General features: G+C 43.1%; 1 protein-coding gene across 1 annotated transcript; it reads left to right on the plus strand.

The window, feature by feature from the left end:
• Positions 1–1,842: 1,842 nt before the first annotated feature.
• On the plus strand, positions 1,843–18,772 carry PLCXD1 (phosphatidylinositol specific phospholipase C X domain containing 1). Its single transcript, XM_057404508.1, is given in 8 exon segments — positions 1,843–1,941; positions 5,221–5,363; positions 7,689–7,825; positions 11,563–11,691; positions 13,020–13,175; positions 16,788–16,971; positions 18,163–18,416; positions 18,418–18,772. Coding segments are annotated over 7 exon segments (1,008 nt in total). The 5' UTR covers positions 1,843–1,941; positions 5,221–5,251; the 3' UTR covers positions 18,454–18,772.
• Positions 18,773–19,980: the final 1,208 nt, after the last annotated feature.

The raw sequence follows: 19,980 nt of genomic DNA on the forward strand, positions 1-19,980 counted from the left end.
ATTTTAATTTTTCTTCTCCTTTCTATATTTTAAAATAAATCAAAACATTTCCCCCATCTTGAAAACTTTGATAAGAAAAAACCCATCTCTTGTATCTCTGGCTCTTGAGATCCCGTCGTGTGAAGGGAGCAGTATTGTACCCCATGTCTAACTATCACAGCAGCATTTTTACCAGCCACTGAATTTTATCACTGAATTTCCCTGTTTCAAATAAACCAGGGCTGCTTCCTCATGATGTCAACTCTGCCAGGTTGTCAGAGGCAGCTCATTGACAGGGAGCCCTGAGCATGGAGAATGGGAGCAAAGGAGGATTTCAGACTGTGTCCCCCATCCTCATCAGGTCCTGCTCACAGTATTGCAAGCTTAGAGTAGCCATCATGCTCCAGTAATCCCAGGAGCAAACACAGGGAACCAGAAAACAGCTCTCAAAGTCTGAGATGTATTTTACTTCCCAGGTCTTTTTATTGCCCAGAGTGACCACCCTGGTGCTTCAGGCTGCCTACCCACTGATTCCCCCGCTCTGAGGAGCCATCTAGATATATCTGCTGCTCTTAGATATACAACCTCCTCTCAGAAATATTAAGCTGCCTGTTTGTTCCCAAGGACAGAAATTAGGTGAGGGTTGAGAAGATTTATCAGTAAGTCAGGGCAGGAGCAAACATAGATTGTCAGGGTGTTGCAAATGTTCCCAGAACAAACACTCCAAACCCAGGGAATTCAGTTAAAGCTGTCTGAATGCTTGGTGGCATTTCTGTATGTTACAGTGTAAAGATGTGCTGTGTCTGAAGAGACAAAACTAGGATGGAAGAAGAAGTCTCATGCAACATCCCAAATATTGTAAGCATTCAAAAAAATATCATAAATCTCTAAGTTGTTTGAAACATCAACTGATTTCTCTCAGCCTGACTGTGTCATGTTTTGGTTAGCTGAAGTTGTTTAAATGCTTAAAGTCCATTTGAAGGCTCTATGGCTGCTGTCACTGTAATAAACCAGGAATTTTCACTCTGATCCACAGCTACAAATCAGACCTGCATTTCCATTTGAGTTTAAAATATTCCTTTTCACGATCGTGTTTTCTCTGCTAGTCTCAACAGCTGCACACAGGTTCACTTTACAAGACGCGAACCATGTCTGGCTGTTCTGTATTAATCAGGGCAGTATCCAGAGGCTGACTGACTGCCGTTTTGTTATACCTCCGTAGTCTCAATTTTCTAAGTAAATGAAGAATTAAAGTTGATTTTGTCTGACTTTTCCTGTTTGAAATACTTTCTCCACCACTCCAGAGAGGCTGAGAAGACACCCTGCTTCCAAAACAGCACAGGAGGGTTTGTGTGTTTGACATTCACTAACTTATTTCCTTCCTGCCTCCTTATACAGAAAGGCTTTTTGGGGAGGTTGCCTGGATTTCTGCAAGGTGCCATAATAAATATGAGCGAATTTCACCCCAGATGAAGGGCTGTACAAGCCACAGGGGGGAGAAAGAATTAGTGAATCATGTGTTAACTCTGCAAACCGAAGAACAGAATCTGTTGGACAAAGCAGGCAATTAAGGTATATTGTATATATATTTATAAATATGTATTTTAAGCTTTTTCCGCATTAATAGATTTTAAATGCAGCTGAAGAATGGCTACACGCTGTTACTTGATGCGTTGTCCTCCAGCATTCCATTGCCTTCAGGTACCTCCCGCGGCAATACATCTTCAGTCCACCAAGTGTCTCACCTCTGCCTTTCGGGCAGCTCCACTTCACCAGAACCACCTCCCCTCTTCTTCCTCATCTCTCTCGCCCCTCCTTCGCCTTCCTCAAACCTGCGGTTACTTGACCCAGGCAGGGCAGGGCAGCCCCGGTCGGAGCGCGGGCAGAGCGCCTTTCCCGGGGAGATCCGGGCCGTGCAGTGCTTCCTGAAGGGCCGACATGGAAAGGAAATCCTTCATCCGAGTAAGTACAACAATTAACAAAAAGGGGGAAGGGAGGAATCTGTGTCCCCTGGGGATACGACAGCGCGGCGATGGCTGGGGACGGCGCTGAGCCCTTCCCCGTGTTGCCGCCCCTGTGCCCGGCGGGCTGCTCTCTCCGGCAGCGCGGGTAGGTCTCGTCACAAGGTTTCGGGTGCTTCCCGTGGCGTTAGGTAGCACCTGGATCTGGGTCGGCCGCAGCAAGTATTTTAGTCAGCTGTTCATTAATTATGTCTCCCTGGCGGAACTGCCCGGTGTGAGGCATACCACGGGCACTGCCCTGCCGTCTGCACTCCGAACACGCAAGGCCAGGGCAGAAAGCTGCTGGGAGTAAGGGGTGTGAGGGTAGTTGTGGTGGGTTGATCCTGCCCGGACACCAGGTGCCCACCAAATCCTCTGTATCACTGCCCTCCTCAGACAGATAGGGGAGAGAAAATATAACTAAAGGCTCATGAGTTGCGGTAGGGATAGAGAGACTCATCAGTCACTGTCACGGGCAAAGCAAACTCGAATTGAGGAAACTAATTTATTATCAAGCAAATCAGAGTAATCTTAAAAAACCCTTCCTCGCTACTCCTCCCTTCTTCCTGATCTTAACTTCACTCCCGAATTCTCTTCCTCCATCCCCATAGCAGTGCAGGGGGATGGGGAATGGGGGTTGCGGTCAGTTCATTCCATGTTGTCTCTGCCTCTCCTTCCTCCTCAAGGGAGGACTCCTCACACTCTCCCCCTGCTCCAGTGTGGGTCCCTTCCACAGGGTGCAGCCCCCCAGGCACAGACTGCTCCAGTGTGGGCTCCTCTCTCCACAGGGCCACAGGTCCTGCCAGGAACCTGCTCCAGTATGGGCTTCTCATGGATCACAGCCTCCTTTGGGCATCTCCCTGCTGTGGCGTGGAGTTCTCCACAGGCTGCAGGTGGATATCTTGTCCTCTGTGGACTTTCATGGGCTGCTGGGGCACAGCCTGCCACACTGTGGTCTCACCATGGCTGCTGGGAAATCTCTGCTCTGGTGCTTGGAGCACCTCCTGCCCTCCTTCTGCATTGACCTGGGTGTCTGCAGCATTAGAGAGAATTAGGCAGCCACAAAGTCCCTGGAAAGGGAGATGCAGAACCCAAGGAAGAGGAAAAGCAGTGCTTATAGTTTAAATTCTAGTCTATATACAGGACACACGTAAGTGCTGCCATGCACTGGAGTGTTGCAGGTGTGCTCATGGCAGAGGGGTTGGAACTAGATGATCTCTAGAGTCCTTTCCAACCCAAACCATTCTGTGATTCTGTGGTCCTCAGCTCATGTCAGCTTCAGAGCTGGAGAAAGAGAAAGACTACCCAGTCTTTTGCAACTGCTAAATGGCAATGTTGTTTTAAACATCTGCAGCCCCTGTCCATGCTGATGCTGTATGGTACATAGATTAGAGCAGAGCAACCCTGGGTGAGTAGTGGTGTGAAGTCTGAGGAAACATGAAATACAGCAAAAGGTGACAAGACTAGATGCAGGTATCTGTTGTCTCAGCAGGAGGCAGAAGCTCAGCATGTTCAGTTGCAGAGCCAGAGGGTGGATGAGTTTATCTGCTTGAGATCCGAACTTCTTTCCAAGAATAAGAATACCAGATATGGCATACAGAGACCATTTGCTTATGCAAGGCTAAAAGATCCACACTTTTATTCCCCAAATAAAGCTATGGGATATTTTTCCACTCAACTTTGCGCTAGGCCCACCAAATACCTGTTTTTTTAAAATAATGAGACAAAGGGAACAAGAGAGAGTCTAAAGCACCTCTCTTCTGCTTATGAAATGGCCTTGTGTATGTGGACAGCCTCAGAAGTAGCTGCTCTTCACCAGGAGAAAAGCTCCAGGTTACACAGCTGACACATGCAGCCTGTGTCACTGTGCTGGGCATTTTCCTCAGCCTACATATTCCCATTCTTTTCTTAACAGAGGCAGCTGTACTCAGAGTGACCAATTGCAAGCCACGCTGAAGGCACAGCAAGGCAGGCTAGACGTATGGTGCTATGTGCCTTGACAGATATAAAGCAGATTGTATCTGTTATGTGTGGTATGGACATAAAACTTAGGAATGCAATTCCTAAAGTTGCCTTTGAAATGACCCTATGTGACTGCCAAAAAAAAAATAAATAAATCTATTGCACCATGTTGAAGGAAGTACTCTTCATATAAACTGTATGGCTCACTTGTAAATCCAGAAAAACCAACCACCCTCCCAAAAGCAACCTGAAGAATACTCCAGGGAGAAGCAGTCTCAGGAATGAATGTGCTGAGATGCAGCAGAAGGGACCACAGACCAGTAAGAATTGGAACTATTGGAGCAAGTCAAGAGGAGGGCCACGAGGATGATCAGGGGACTGGAGCACCTCCCGTATGAAGACAGGCTGAGAAAGTTGGGGCTGTTCAGCCTGGAGAAGAGAAGGCTGCGTGGAGACCTCATAGCAGCCTTCCAGTATCTGAAGGGGGCTATAGGGATGCTGGGGAGAGACTCTTTGTTAAGAATTGTAGTGATAGGACAAGGGGTAATGGATTCAAAAAACAGGGGAAGTTTAGATTGGATATAAGGAGGAAATTCTTTACTGTGAGGTTGGTGAGGCACTGGAATGGGTTGCCTGGGGAAGTTGTGAATGCTCCACCCCTGGCGGTGTTCAAGGCCAAGTTAGACAGAGCCTTGGGTGACATGGTTTAGTGTGAGGTGTCCCTGCCCATGGCAGGGGGGTTGGAACAAATGATCTACAGGTCCTTTCCAAATTTAACTGTTCTATGATTCTATTATTGTAGCAGCTGAACTGATGCTTCAAGGTCAGTGTTCTCTAGGATTCTGAGGGTTGGCGACCCGGCCCCTGTCCCAGCCCTGCCATCAATCCCTCTGCCATGCTTCTGAGGCTGCAAAGGGTTAGGGAAGATGTTTCACACTGAAGTTGGGTTACGCCTTGTGATGTTGCAATAGCTGATGTAGATAGCCATTTCTCCATACCAACGAAGCTGCACATATTTGTCTTGGCTCTATTTTTGTTTTCAGTTGGTCAATTTACAAGCCTGAAGTTGGAACCCTCCCTTGGCATTGTGCTGGTAGGCAGTGTTATCAAAAGCAGTGTATGTTGTGGCCGAGAAGCTCTTGACATTTTGCTGCAACTACTTGAGAGAAAGGCTGATGTTTTATAGCATATATAAATCTGTTCTGCACAGTGCAGTGGCATTAATTCAACCACAGTATATGGAATGGTTTATTCTTTTTCTTTTCTCTTTCTCTCCCAGAACTCCCTATGAAGTCCTAAAGCAGGCACTCATGGAAGACTCTTTACAAACCTCCATTCACATGTGCCATGAAAATGGTCAATGGATGTCACAATTACCAGAGAAGCTCTGGGATATTCCGCTCTATAATTTAGCTCTTCCAGGTAAAGATTAACTTTCATTCTCCACTATTTTGTTGGTGTGTCATTGAAGAATTGGAGCATCCTGTTTGTCCCATTTCAGGATAGCTACTTTTATTATTTGGGTCAGTGTGTGGGAGAAGGGCCTGGGGGAGGCTTTGTGTGATGTGTTCATGTGAGTGTCTGTAATGCTTGGGATTTCTTAGAGGTGAGGGGGAAAAAGGATTTTCCTATTCATTCTTGCCAGTTCCTACATAATATAATGATTCGAAAAAGGAGAGAAAGAACACTTTATCCTATTATTTGTTTCTTTGTACTGTTTCAAAGAGGCTGTGAAAGTACGTAAAATGGAAGATAGAGACTTCCAATTAACATATGTTTGTATTAATGTGGAGTGTGATTTTCTGCATGATTGTTCTTATAAAAACTGGATTTATCCTATTATGGGTAAATACAGCTGTGCTATAGCTGGTGTTGTTGGTACTACATTCAGACCTGTGTATCACTAGCCTTTCGTTGGTCATGTTCTTGATTCTCTCTCCTGCCTTGAATAAATGAGTTTCCCCTTTGGGTGGAAAGCAGCACAGCCTGTAGGTGAATGCTTTGTGTAGGCTACAGGATCATAGATTAACTTTAGCAAAGATGTATATTAGAGAGAGTGGGAAAAATCAAATCTTGTCTTCCATGGTGGAGCCGTGGTGAACCCAAGACCTATGGTGCATTTTTTTCCCTGCCTGTCATGAACTAATGGAGGTTTGATTAAAATTGAAACCTTGTAGCTCTCTCAGTGGTTTGGTTTTGGTTGTGGGTTGGTTTTTTTTTTTTTTTTGGTGGAAAAGGAACCATGTTTTTATAAAGCTTTCAGAGTGGTGCTTCTTGGACATTGCAGAAAGCTGGGAACCTCTGGTGTGTGCTTTTGACTTCCCGGTTCTTCTTATGGTGACATTGTTATTCCTGTGAATGTTTGCTCTTATGAATAAGCCTGCATGAAAAACACAAGAAGGAAAGAATGATTGAAGACAAGCCCATTTCAGCAAACATTGGAGGACTTCTACAGACCACTGCAGGCTATTAACTTGGGAGATTTTGGTGGCTGTCCAGCTGACCTACAAAACTGGTCTAGCCCAGGTCAGAACAAAAGCAGATCAAGAGCAACCAGGTCAAAACAGCTCTGGCAGGTTTTCAGAGGGAACAATGACTGGGGGAAGCCCAGTTTGGAAGTGGAAGCTTATCTCAAATAAAGAAGACAACAAGGCATGCGAGAAATGTGACAGAGTGCATTCTGAAAGCATGGTGAGGAGACAGGGGCAAGTGTCAATAATAAGTGCTGTATTTCACCAGGTTCCTCACAGTGCTGCTGGGGAGAAGTTGCTTCAAGCTCTGAAGCTACCTGGTTTGGTACTAGCTCACTACCTTTGCATAATATTTGTTGTGTTATGGATATACCCATCTTCCTGTCATTACTCTTAACTCACTGACATCAGAAGAAGACTCCCAAATAAAGGCTTACTATCTGTTTGCTGATTGGCATCAGTAGAAGGAACACTCATCAATGGAATCCTGTTCACTTTTCTCAGACTTGGATTTGGTCCACGGGTATTTAATGGTTTGACTCTTATATCTTGTAAGACAAACTTCTTTGATTGTATGCATGCACATTAGCTTAGAGTTGGATTTTCCTCTGAAACCTTCAAGTGCCCATCTCTTATATTGTTGCTGTAGGGGGATGTAGGTGTTTGGTTCAGGAGTGCATTTTTGCCAGAAATTTAAAATACAGATGCCTTAAATGCCAAGTTAGGAGTTGGTCCAGTCAAAGGTGTAAGAAGATGAATTTCTGCTTTCAGTCATATTTTCCTGTGCAGAGATGATAGTATTAGAGTATGAAATCCTGCATTTGGACAATGCTGAAAACAGGACTAATTCTAGACCTTCAGAATTATTAAAAAAATAAAATTAAAAAAAAAAAAATTCAGCCTCCAGCTATTTATTCACTGGAAAAAGAAGTGGAATCAAGGTAATTATTTCAGGGGAAGACACTAGTTGAAACAGGCCATTTTATTGCGGTTTGAGGCAAAAACCAATGTGTAGTTTAGATGGGGACTGCTTTATTGAAAAATCTTGATGCCTTCCCTTCACAAGGATTTCACACTAATCTTACTCATGTCAAGTGAGCAATCTCTGCAGAAGATCCCATCTTTCTGCCATAACTACATAGTCTTATCAGGCAATATAGGTGTGTGATTTAGAAACAGGGTCAGGTCAGGTGTGCGCACACAGTGTAACAACGTGTTGTGGTTTTTAGTAGTTAAGAAATAACATTTTCTGTACATTTGTTTTTATATTCGACAGGGAGTCATGACACCATGACCTATTGCTTGGATAAAAACTCTGCTGTCAGTGGCAACGAATGCAAGCTGGTGAAGTTTTTAAGCAAATGTATACCCTGCATTGTGCACCCTGTTATCATGAAGTGGTCTACAACACAGGTAACTTGTCTGATGTTGTCATGTCAGAGCAAAGTTGAAGCCTGCGCGGCAGTGCTGAGAGTGGTCATGCTAGATGACCACAGTGAAAGAATAACAATGAAAGAATAGCTTGCTGTCCAGAACCTGTGCGCTCATGAGATACTGTGCTTGGGTGTCGTGGTTTAACCCCAGCTGGCAGCTAAGCCCCACTCAGCCCCTGGTGGGATGGGGGAGAGAATCTGAAGTGTAAAAGTGAGAAAATTCATGGGTTAAGAAAAGACAGTTGAACAGGTAAAGCAAGAGCCACACGTACTCAAAGCGAAACAGGGAACTAATGCAGTACTTCCCATGGGCAGGCAGGTGTTCAGCCATCCCTAGGAAAGCAGGGATCCATCACGTGTAGCAGTTACTTGGGAAGACAAACATCATCACTCTACAAGTCCTCCCCTTCCTCCTTCTTCCCCCAGCTTTGTGTGTATTGGATGTCCCTTGGATCAGTTGGGGTCAGCTGTCCTGGCTGTGCCCCCTTCCAGCTCGTTGTGCACCCCCAGCCCTCACTGTTGGGGTGGGGTGAGGAGCAGAAAACACCTTGACTCTGTGTAAGTGCTGCTCAGCAGTAACAAAAACATCCCTGTGTCATCCACACTGTTTCCAGCACAAGTCCAGAACATAGCCCCAGAACAGCTACTACGGAGAAAATGAACTCTATCCCAGACAAAACCAGCACACTGGGGCCTGAGATAGGTGCCATTCATACCAGACCTTTTGTGGGGAAAAAGAATGTAGGTAAGGCAGGGATAATACACAAAGATGTTGCTAAAAGCTGATCACTTGCTAGTAGAAACTCATCTTTTTCATATGTTTATTGTTACAAGTAGCTTTTACTGTTACTATAATCAAAAGATTTTTCTTCTGCACTTTGTTCAGAAGGTAGTGCTTGTCATTTTTACTGTCACTGCTGTGTGAGATGTCAGTTGTTTTCCCCACCTGTATCATGTATTTCATCCAGCAGAAGAGACAAGTCTTGTTGAAGGGAATTTTTTTTAAATGTAAGAGAAAGAAGGAGTCATCCCTCACATAAAGTTTAGCTAACTTTTTACAATGTCTAAATATTAAGCTAGCAGTTATCTCCTTGTTCCTCACAAATCTGTGTTGAAGATGAAATTGGAGATGATGTTTTAAGTGAGAGCTTTTGAAGGTTTCTCTAAAGAGCAGACTTTCCTGGCATCAAAGAGATACCAAAAATCTCTAAACTTTTGTTCCTATTGAAAGAGTAGTTCATTACTTGGCAATTAAAACTGAATAATTGATAAAAGGCAATAATTATGCCTAGGCTTCTTTTGTTGTGTTTGAGCAGCCTGGGCAAACTGGAGTCTTAGACAGTACCATATATTGGATATGTAATGGCAGTGATGAGCTGATGTGGAAAGGCCCTCGCTTATCACAGTGCCTTGAATTGAGCTGCTTTTTGCTTTACCCAATGAAAGATTTAGATACCTCTGAACTTGTGGGCTGCTGGCCAGTGAAGTGACCCTGACAAGCAAGATCCTTACACCATTACAGTCACTTTGTTGGTTGAGCAGGAAGTGGCCCATTGCTGATGGGAAAGAGGCACAGCTGCAATCCCACCCCTCCTTATCTCTGTGGTGAGTTATCTTTCTGAGGAGATGACTCCACCCATTGGCATCCAGAGCAGACATCAAGGAGCCCTATGACGGTAGGACCCACAGTTCCTGGATGGCACAGTGCCTAGTAGACGGGGCCTGAGTCCTGTCTGGCAGGGTTGTCAGTGTAGAGGCCCTGTTGTGGTTTAAGCCCAGCTGTAAATCAGAACTACGCAGTCTCTGTCTCATTCCCCCCCTTTCCCCTGCCCCCGCTCCCAGAGGGATGGGGAGGAGGATTGAAAGAATGCAACTCCCATGGGTTGAGATAAGAACAGTCCAGTAACTGAGGTATAACACAGATCACTGCTGCTACCACCAATAATAATAATGAGAAGGGAAATCACAAGGGGAGAGAATACAACTGCTCATCACCTGCCAACAGATACCCAGCCCGACTGAGCAGCGATCTAGCCCTTCTGGATAACTGCTCCCAGTTCTACATCCTGGGCATGACGTGCTGTGGTATGGAATACCTCTTTGGCTAGTTTGGGTCAGGCGCCCTGTCTCTGCTTCCTTCCAGCTTTCCCTGCTCCCTGGCAGAGCATGAGGCTCACAAAGTCCTTGGTCAGAGTAAACATTACTGAGCAACAACTGAAAACATCAGTGTTATCAGAGTTGTTCCCAGCCTGAAAGTCAAAACCATAGAACTGCACCAGCTACTAAGGAGAAAAATGACTGCTACTGCTGAACCCAGGACAGGCCCAAATCCTTCCTGTGCAATGGCTGGTGTCAGGGGTGTAACCTGCTCGTGTCCTGGATGTCTGGTGTCTGGATGTCTGCAGCACTGAGCAGCATCGTTCTCCAAGGCTTCCTCTTAAATTTTGTTCTACAGGGTCAGTGTTCACACTGTCTAATTCAGTATCCAAACCCAGGTGACTAATTAGAGAGCTGAATTTGTCTAGTTTTCCTATGCAGTCAACAAAAAGAAATTAATTCATCCAAAGAACAGTTCGGAGCGCCAGTTTCATCTGGCACTCTTTCTTGCCACAAAGGTTATAGATGACCTACAGCCACATACACTCCTATTTCCAGGGTGCTCCAAAAGGGTGGGAGGACGGAACTGGGCGTGGATCACTCTTTCAATTGCTTCAGCCCGGTGCAGAACAAGGCGGCACGGAGGGAGCTGTTAGCCTGAGCCATTGTACCACCTACACCTTGAGGCAAGTAGTGCTGGGCTGTTCCCCAGCCCTGCAGCTCAGGCATAGCTTGGGGAAGATTAAATTTCTGTCTTAAGAACACAAAGTTAGATGGTTGAAGCTGGCATGTGTCTTGAGCTCTGTCTTTACCCTAAAGCTCCAAATGTGGTTATTCAGATGCAATGCCTTGTATTGATTTAGCTTTTGTTGAATCATTTCTGACTCAAATCAGTACTATGTATGCTTTGTGAAAACTAGAAGTTTTGTCCATAGCAGGTTGAACTGAGACAAAGCAGTGTTTCAGTGTATTTAATTAAAGGCAAAGATAGCCTTGGTATAGGTAAGAGACATACCATTTGGGACTTTTTGCCCCAGAAACACAGCTTTATCGCCTGTTCCATTCAGCTCTCAAATCCAGTAGAAGAGGTCTGAGGGAAGTGGAAATAGAGGAATACCTCTGTTCTGTAGGACTCCTACAGGTTAATTCAAACTTTATCTTGAAAAAGAACAATAGCCAGTAGGTTTTTTGGGTTTGTTTTTCCTTCTGTTGAGGATGAGTGAGCTCCACAGAGACAACCCTGGTAAAGTCTTTGATCTAATAAAATAAATACAGCTTTTTTAAGGTGCTGATCCTGCAGTTTTTGTTCATACAAATTGTTTTGTGAAGAGTGACTGTGTATTTACACACAGGTTAATGGATCTTTAACATTCAGAACAGAACAGTTTCAGACATCTGAAACTAATCTAATTTGCAATTGCAGGGAAATTGGGATCCCTCTTATCAGAGAGTAAAATACTTCAAAGGTGCAACTTGGTGCCATATAGTGCCATTTTAAAGATGAAAGATCTGTGAAAAATGTTATAGTGATAACTTTGTAGGCCTTTTTCAGCTTTCTAAGCTAAAGAAGAAAATATCTTCCAAACTCTCAGAATCTTTGTCTTCTGTTTCACCTTTCAGGTACTGACTGTGACAGAGCAACTTGAGGCTGGAGTTAGATATCTGGATTTCAGGATCGCCCACAAGCCTAATGATCCATCTATGAATTTGTACTTTGTGCATATGGTTTACACAATCGTTACTGTACAGGTATTGCTCTTACCTTTGGGGTGGCTATAAAACCAGCGCTGTTCCTTTCACTTAAGAGCCATCATAATCTGGAAATGCTGGCCCAAGGTTTTCCAAGTAGGTTATTTGTTTTCTTAATGTGAGGACTTCAAACTAGAGAAAATCAGCAAGGCTAGAGGCTAGTTTCAGTAGCTACAAGTGAGACTGGAGCATCAGTCAATTCTGCTTCCTCAGCCCAGAGCTGCTGTGTCTTGCTCTGCACTGCCTTGCCCCTATTGAGTGCCTGATGTTTCTGGGGTTTATCTTATCTTGTCCTAGGATGCTACCCAGAACAATCCCATCTCCCCTGTAAGGAGAGAAGTTATTAAAGAGAAGAAGGTATTATAAGCCTAATAAAATCACAGAAACACTTTTTTTTTTTTTTCTGAGGAAAAAGTATTTCACTAAAAGGCAGCGAGGCTCAAGTCTGGATCCCATTACGAAATTACTGTTAGATGCTGTGAGGAAACTACTGTGAGTTGCTGTTTGCATGTACTCTGTCATGTAAAGTAGTTTACGTCTTCCTTCTGTTTGCTGCAACCTGTACAGCCAGGCACAGCTAGCTAATGCAGCTTTTCATTTGCAGACTAACTGGCTAAACTTCAGCCTCATGCTCATGAGTCTGAGCCCTTTACGTGTTGTGATTTCATGGTGACTGACATGCTCATGCAAACAGTTAAATGTAGTGCCTGACTACCCTGCCAATTACACGTGGTCTTGAAGACGCTGTCATTGCCCCTAACAAATGGGGGAAAAGGGTACTGTTACATATAAGCAAGCACAGAACTTTTCCCTGTTGTGAGTTTGCCACCAATACACTGTTTATTCTTTAAGAAAGTTGGAGGGATGGGTTTACTCCTAATCTGCCTCTAGGCAGTAGGATATCAGTAGGATTAGTAGGATTCATAGAATCACAGAATGGTTGGGGTTAGAAAGAGCCTTAAAGGATCTGGTTTCAACCTCCCTGCCATGGGCCAGGACACCTTCCACTAGACCAGGTTGCTCAAAGCCACGTTCAACATGGCCTTAAACACTTGATTCGTGGAAATTACCAAAATACAAAGCTGTAAAGTGAAGTGTGCTAGAACCACATCCTGAGCAAAGTGGCACAGACCTGCAGAAAGTAGGTTTCCTGGGGTTCATCTCTCTGGACCACTCTGTGGGCATTTGGATGGCCATCTTCCAGAAACCTATACTGATTTTCGTTATTGTGATTGTGAGTCTGCCCCACCATCAATGCTCTATTGGTTTTATTTCCTTTCCCCTGCATAGCACAGATGATTTTCTAAGTTGCTGACTCTCTCTTGCAGGATATTCTGTGGGAAGTGTTAAGGTGGTTGGAAACTCATCCTCAGGAAATTGTTATCTTAGCCTGCAGGAATTTTGATGGATTAAACAAAAAACTTCATTGTCGTCTAATTGCCTGGATAAAAGAGGTTTTCCAGTGTAAACTGTGTCCCAGAAATGTAAGTATGAGATCCCTTTTTTGTCTTTTTTTTTTTTTTTTTAAGAAAGATATATTACAATGAGATCTTTGATTTGAAATCTTACATCAATTCTACTTCCACTGTATTTTTAACCTAGGAAAAGTAACATTTGCTGCATCAGGGGTGTGTGTGTTATAAATATAGTCCACACCATATTTGCAGAATTTAAAGAATCTGTTTTCTGCCTTTTCACAGCAATAATGGTAAATGAATTTTTATGCTATTTATTATAGTTTAGGTTGGAAGTGACCTCTGCAGATTATCTAGTTCAACCCCACCGTGCAATGCAGGAATGACTTCAAAGTTACATTGGGCTGTGTCCTGTTCATTCCTGAATATCGCTGAGAATAGAGATTCCACAACCTTTCTATGCAGCCTGGTGCAATGTTTGACCACTCTCAGAGTAAATGTGTTTTCCTTATCTATCTGATCAGAATCTCTCTTGCTGTAACTTGTGTCTGCTGACTTTCATCCTTTTGCTATGCGCATCTGGGGAGTCTCTCTACATTTGCCCATTAGGTATTTGCAAACAGCTGTAAATTCTGTCCACAGTCTTCTCTTCATGCTGAACAGACGCAGCTCTCTCAGCCTACCCTTGCGTGTCATGCTCCAGCCTCTGCTCGCTCTGTTTGCATACTGCTGGACCCAGCATGTCAATGACTTCTTTGTTCTGGGGAAGCTGCAGCTGGACCTGGACTTGAGATGCAGTCCAACAACGGCTGGATAGAAGGGAAGAACCCCTTCTCTTGACTTCCTGCCTATGCCTTTCCTAGTACAGCCCTGTTTGCAGCTTTGCCACATGGTTACGCTTGCTGGCTCATGTTCAGCTCAGTGTTCACTAGGACCTCCAAGTCCTTTTCTGCAAAGCAGGTTTCTAGCCAGCTGCTCCCAGTCAGTCCTGGTGCATGGAGTCAGTCTTGCCTGAACACAGGAGTTTGCATTTGCCTTTGTTGAGCTTCATGAGGCTCCTGTCAGCTCATGTCTCCAGTTTGTTGAGGTCCCTCTTAATAGCATCTCTGCCCTCAGTGCATTTCTGGTGGCATGGACTTTCATGAATGTGAGCTGGAGCTGACCTGCCAACTAGCCTAATATGTTTTCAGTCACCCAAACCTCCAGAAAAGCCTTAATTTCAATAATTAGAAATTATCTGATTGCTAGATGTCAGAAGTTGAGATTTTTAGCTTCCTCTTTTTTTTTACAAAATACGGGAGCTTTTAGTAGTTAAACAATTAACATTTCAAAGATGCATAGGAACAGAGGGTTTCCTCTGGAGATGTGAGGGGTACAGGATAATGATGACCCTGTTTGTGATTCGAATTCAGCCTTTGAAGCTGGTGTATAAGTAACGGGTGAGTATTACCATTTCAAAGCATTTTGAACAACTGAGTTAAAATAGAACAATTCTCAGCAAAACTATGGGATTCTGAATATTCAGGTCTCAGCTGAATAATTGAAGACCTGAGTGACACTCTTTTATTTTTTCCTCAAATAACTTGACTGTGTAAGTCACGGATGAACAGAACAGTACTGGAGAAGATGGTCAAATTTACTTCCAGATCTTAAAAGGAAAACTGTTATAAATTGCAAAAGGGTTAAGCTGCTGCTGATAGTTTGTTGAATGAAGGTGATGAACCAATGGTTTGAGATCACCTGACTGAAGAAAAGAGTTGCATCCAGGCGGATGGAGGAAGGGCAGTGGAGAAAGGAGAAGCCAAGTATTCCCCTCAAGCAGGAAGTCTTTATTTCTATGCGGTTTGTGACAGGCAGAATGAATCTCACCATTTTTTGGAAGTGATACAATTGCTGGTTAGGTAGCTGTGGGTTTTTTCAGGATCTGAATTCAGATTTAACATCAAATAACAAGTACTTGCTCACTTCCTCTAAAATAATCTGGTATGTACAGTCTTTCAAGGCCGCTACTTTTGTTGTTCAAAGCTAAGTGTCCAAGTATTTATGAAGCAACTGCTAAGTAGGGGTCTGTCTGTATGTAGTACTGGCACAGGCCACAGTGTGACAACATTACATTGCATTCAAATTTTAATTGCCTTAACTATTCATGGTGGCTTCCTTTGATCTGCATTACTAGGGTTTAAAAATCCCTTGTTAGACATCTACAGTTTCAATTCTGCTTTGTTTGCGAAATAAGCACCTGTGCTCATTTCCAATACCTTGGTTTTGGTTTTGTTTATTTTTGTTTTGGCTCTTATCCCACACCTTTTTTTTCTGTTTTTTGTTTTTTTTTTTTTTTAAAGAAGTTGCAGTTTCCGAGAGGCAGCTGGAGTAAAACAAAGGTGTCTGTCAGCCACAGATCTGTGTAGTCTGAGTAGCTTGTGTCTTAACTGTAGTGATAGGACAGGGGGACTACAGTGATAGGACAAGAGGTAACAAGTTCAAACTTAGACAGGGGAAGTTTAGATTGGATATAAGGAAGAAGTTCTTTACTGTGAGGTTGGTGAGGCACTGGAATGGGTTGCCCAGGGAAGTTGTGAATGTTTCATACCTGGCGGTGTTCAAGGCCAGCTTGGACAGAGCCTTGGATGAGATGGTTTAGTGTGAGGTGTCCCTGCCCATGGCAGGGGGGGCTGGAACTTGATGATCTTAAGGTCCTTTCCAACCCTAACTATTCTATGATTCTATGATTTAATTCTGGAGCATTTTCTGACCTAATTGGGACTTGCAGTCTTTGTTGGGTGAAGACGAATTCCCATGTTCATTTAACCCTTGGCTCTCTTCATAGAAGAGAAGAAATCCTCATGGAAGGTTTACATAAAATATTTTCAACTGTCTTTAGCTTTCATTTTAATTAATTACATAATTGTAACATCAAAAAGCCACCATTTCCTCTTCACAAGCAACAGACACAGCTTTTAACCATAACATTCTTAGGAAAACAATGCCTTAAGTGTTGCTTTTTCAAATAAAACTAGTCAGAGGGCCTCAATTCTGTCTGATGGTAACTCTTGAGGATTGGAAAATGTAATTTCATACTGAAACATTTAAATTTAACAGCCCTGTTTCAGCCCATCTGTCTGAGGTAGCTTGTAACTCAAGTTTTCCCCTCTCTCAATTCAAAATATCTGGAGCCCCCTAATTTCATAAACTTTCTACTTAGAGAAATCAGAATTAACATATCTCTTGAAAACTTACATTTAGTCTTCCCATGTCTTAAGTAGTTCAATTTTCTTTCTCGGCTACAGTGACAAATTTGGATCAATGTGGGGCATTTGCCAAAATTATTCCTGCTTCTCTCTGTCTGTATTCCTACAGCTGGGTGTAAGGCTTTGCTCCCCTCTTACCTCCTTTCATCAAATGGCCTGTGTCTTCCTCTCCCAGCAAATTTTCAGCAGCAGTATGTGCACAAGGGCTGACTCAGGGATGGTTTCTTGTTACATGGGTGTAACATCTTGAGCTATGTACTTTACTGTACTTGAACTATTTGAACCCAGCCATTGATCGACTGGGTCATACACTTAAAAAGCTTTATTTGAACTGAATCTGTGCCTCTCTACCAAGGCAACGTCACATATCAGTATCTGAATTTTGGGAAGACTGCTGTGCTGCTGTCTTCAACCTGGGCATGCTTTCTCTTAGGTGGTGCCAACGCTGCGGACCATGTGGCAGCATGGCCATCAGGTTATAGTCTCATATGAAGAGGATGTGGAAGTGGAAGAGCACTGTGAGTTGTGGCCTGCAATCCCCTACTGGTGGGGAAACAAAACTACCACTCGCTCTCTTATCCGGTTTTTAGAGTGCATGAAGCGAATGGGCCGCCCAGGTAGGCACAGAGTCGCTTATAGGAAATAAGGGGCATGTACAGCAACACAAATAGGAAGTTGGGTAATCATAGCATTATGGGCAATAACCATTTTGTGCATGCTGTGTGCATGAGATGTGTCCATGTTGCTGAGTCCTCTGCCCACCCATGGGCAAGTGCAATGTTCATCTTGGGTGGTGCAAATCATAGAACCAGAATGGTTTGGGTTGGAAGGGACCTTAAAGCTCATCCAGTTCCAACCCTGTGTCATGGGCAGGGACACCTTCCACTAGACCAGGTTGCCCAAAGCCACATCCAACCCGGCTTTGAAAGCTACCAGGGATGGGGCAGCCACAGCTTCTCTGGGCAACGTGTGCCAGTGTCTCACCACCCTCTCAGTGAAGAATTTCGTCCTTGTATCTAGTCTACCCTGTTTCAGTTTAATGGCATTGCATACATGCATCAGTGTATGTACATGTAATCGTAGCAGCTGCTTGCGTGACTGTGTGAAAAGAAGCTCTCAGCACAGACCAGCTCACTGGTGCAGACATGCCTATCTCATGAGTAGAAGGCTGCTTCCTCAGTCCGGTGCTTGCTGCTTTAGGCAGTGTTGATGAGGAAAAAGCATGAAGGTAGCCTTATTCCGGAAAGAACCCCCTAGAAGAATGGCAAGGCTGTAGCTACAATAGGAATTAACAGTGCTCAAGCATGCTGGGGTAGTCTAAGCTGAAATAAATCCAGTTTGTAACCTTTGATGCAACTCTGTGATGTGAACACATGGAATGATGGAGAGGAGAACTGCTCCACAGCCACATGTCCCAGCCAAAGCAAAACGCTTGTGTAGGTGCACCCATGTTCCCATCCCTCAGGTGAAGGCTAAGCATTTGGAAGAACCCTTACAGAAACAAACTGAATTTACAAAGGAAGATAAGTCAACGGAGAACCTTTAGTCAGCAATGATTAACCTGGATAAATTTAGCTAAACTGGAATGGCTCAGTAACCCAGCTTGCTTCAGTAACTGTTTACTACAGTTGCAATAAGGGGAGGCAATCTACCGAAACAGTTTTAGGGATATGAAACAACACAGAATGTGAATTTACTATTTTAATGATAGCCAGAGGAACAAGATTTGGAGTTAATGCAATGTCAAGTGGTTTCTGTTCTCCTCAAACAAATATCTAATGTGTCACCTTCTGATATTTTTGTTTCAGAAAAATTCTTTGTAGCAGGGATTAACCTTACTGAAAATTTAAGGTATATTCTCCAACATCCATTTGGATCACTGAAGAAAATGACACTCCAGAGTCTTCCATGCTTGAAAATATGGATAAAGCAGCAATATCCAGGACCACAAAAGGAATGTATTAACATCATTGCTGGAGACTTCATAGGAAACGATGATTTTGTCAAAGATGTGATAGAACTTAACACAAAAATTAATCCTTCATTACCCTGTCAAAGAAAAGGGGCTGGAACAAGTAGCATTTGATTCTCAGCTCTGAAAGCTGAAAAGGCTTTGTCTGCATTTAATGTGTCCTGGTTCAAACAGGTCCAGTTACCTTAAACCAGGGATGTTGTAAAGGCTCAGTAAGAAAAGCATTCCTACTATCACCAAGGGTTCAAGGCTTTTTCACAGAAAAGAGAGCAGGCAGACCTTGTTGAAGTCACTAGAGGACTATGGTAGAGGTATAATTTACTCAGAGGTGCTTAGATTCTGTAGCAGCTGGCAATACCGAAAGCCCCAGGAACTTATTTACCTATGAGCAAAGAGGAGAAGTATTTCAGCAGCTGCATGAATTATTTTGTGATATGATTTTATCTTTCTTATATTCTGCACTACTTGCAACCCAAACTCTCAGTCTTTTATGTCAGTGTGAAACTGACTTGTCTATTTTCATAGTTTGTGAAAAATATACAAAAGGAACAGTTTAAAAATATTTTTATCAAAGATGTTGTATTGACTGTCCTGGTAGACATATTTTTATATAGAGACCATTGGAAATCTAGAGGCTGTTTTGTGCCGCATATCAGTTTTGAGCCCCTTCACCAACAAGGTAGTCACAAAATTATGATTTTTAAGAGGTATGTATATCAAACACTCTATCACTTATGCCAGTTCTGCAGTGATAAAGATACCAAACTAGACCCCTAGACAGTTTCATCTGTGGTAATGTAGTATGTTTTACTAGGTGTTGCCAGAATATGCCTTACACTGAAAATAAACACATAAGAAACAAATTCCTTATCTAAACTCAGACTGCTCTAAAAATACACATTCTTGGCTTCTGTCATGCTCATTTGGGGTCCCACACCTGGACTTTAATTTATGTATTGTAATAGCGCTGTAATTAATTTTCCTCTCAATAAGTAGTTTTTGCTTGTGTAAAAACCAAGGGGTTTATGCTGTTTGCCATTGCATATTAATCATATCTAATTTTTTAAATGAACTGTGCAATAGATAATTGTGAAGGTTAAGAGAAATGGCAAGCATCAGGACTAAAACAAAACCAGGCATTGTATAAAGTAAGTTCACTACGCAGCTTCATCAATATACCTCACTTTTTAGATGCACTTTATATGCAAAAGCTGAGTTCAAATGTCTGGCAAGATGTTAATGTTTCTGAAAGTTTTAAATCTACTGCTACTTGACATCAGCTCAAACCCATCCTAGACTTCTCAGAATGAAAGGCGAAGATGCTACCTCCTCACGCATTGTCTTGCAATTGCAGGATACATATGAGTAAAAACCCCTAAACATTCCATTTATAAAGACTTTTTAAATGCTTTGCTTTTTATCCTTGTTTCTTACCTCTGTGTACTTCGTACTAAGCAGTCACTCAGTTCTGTTTTTTTTTGAGTCACTACCTGCATTCTCAGAATGTTTTTCTGTCTGTCTTTTGTACACTCATGTGGCTTGTTACTCTAATAAAACTTGAGCTCTCTGTAATATGGATTGAAATAGTTTTGCTTCTGCTTTTTGTGATGATACTGATTGTTTTATTGGTTCCCAGTAGTAATTCATCACTCAG

This window comes from Pezoporus wallicus, unplaced genomic scaffold, assembly GCF_028554395.1.
Source record: "Pezoporus wallicus isolate ANWC-B61680 ecotype Strahan unplaced genomic scaffold, APGP_CSIRO_Pwel_v1 contig_5787, whole genome shotgun sequence".
NCBI lineage: Eukaryota > Metazoa > Chordata > Aves > Psittaciformes > Psittacidae > Pezoporus > Pezoporus wallicus.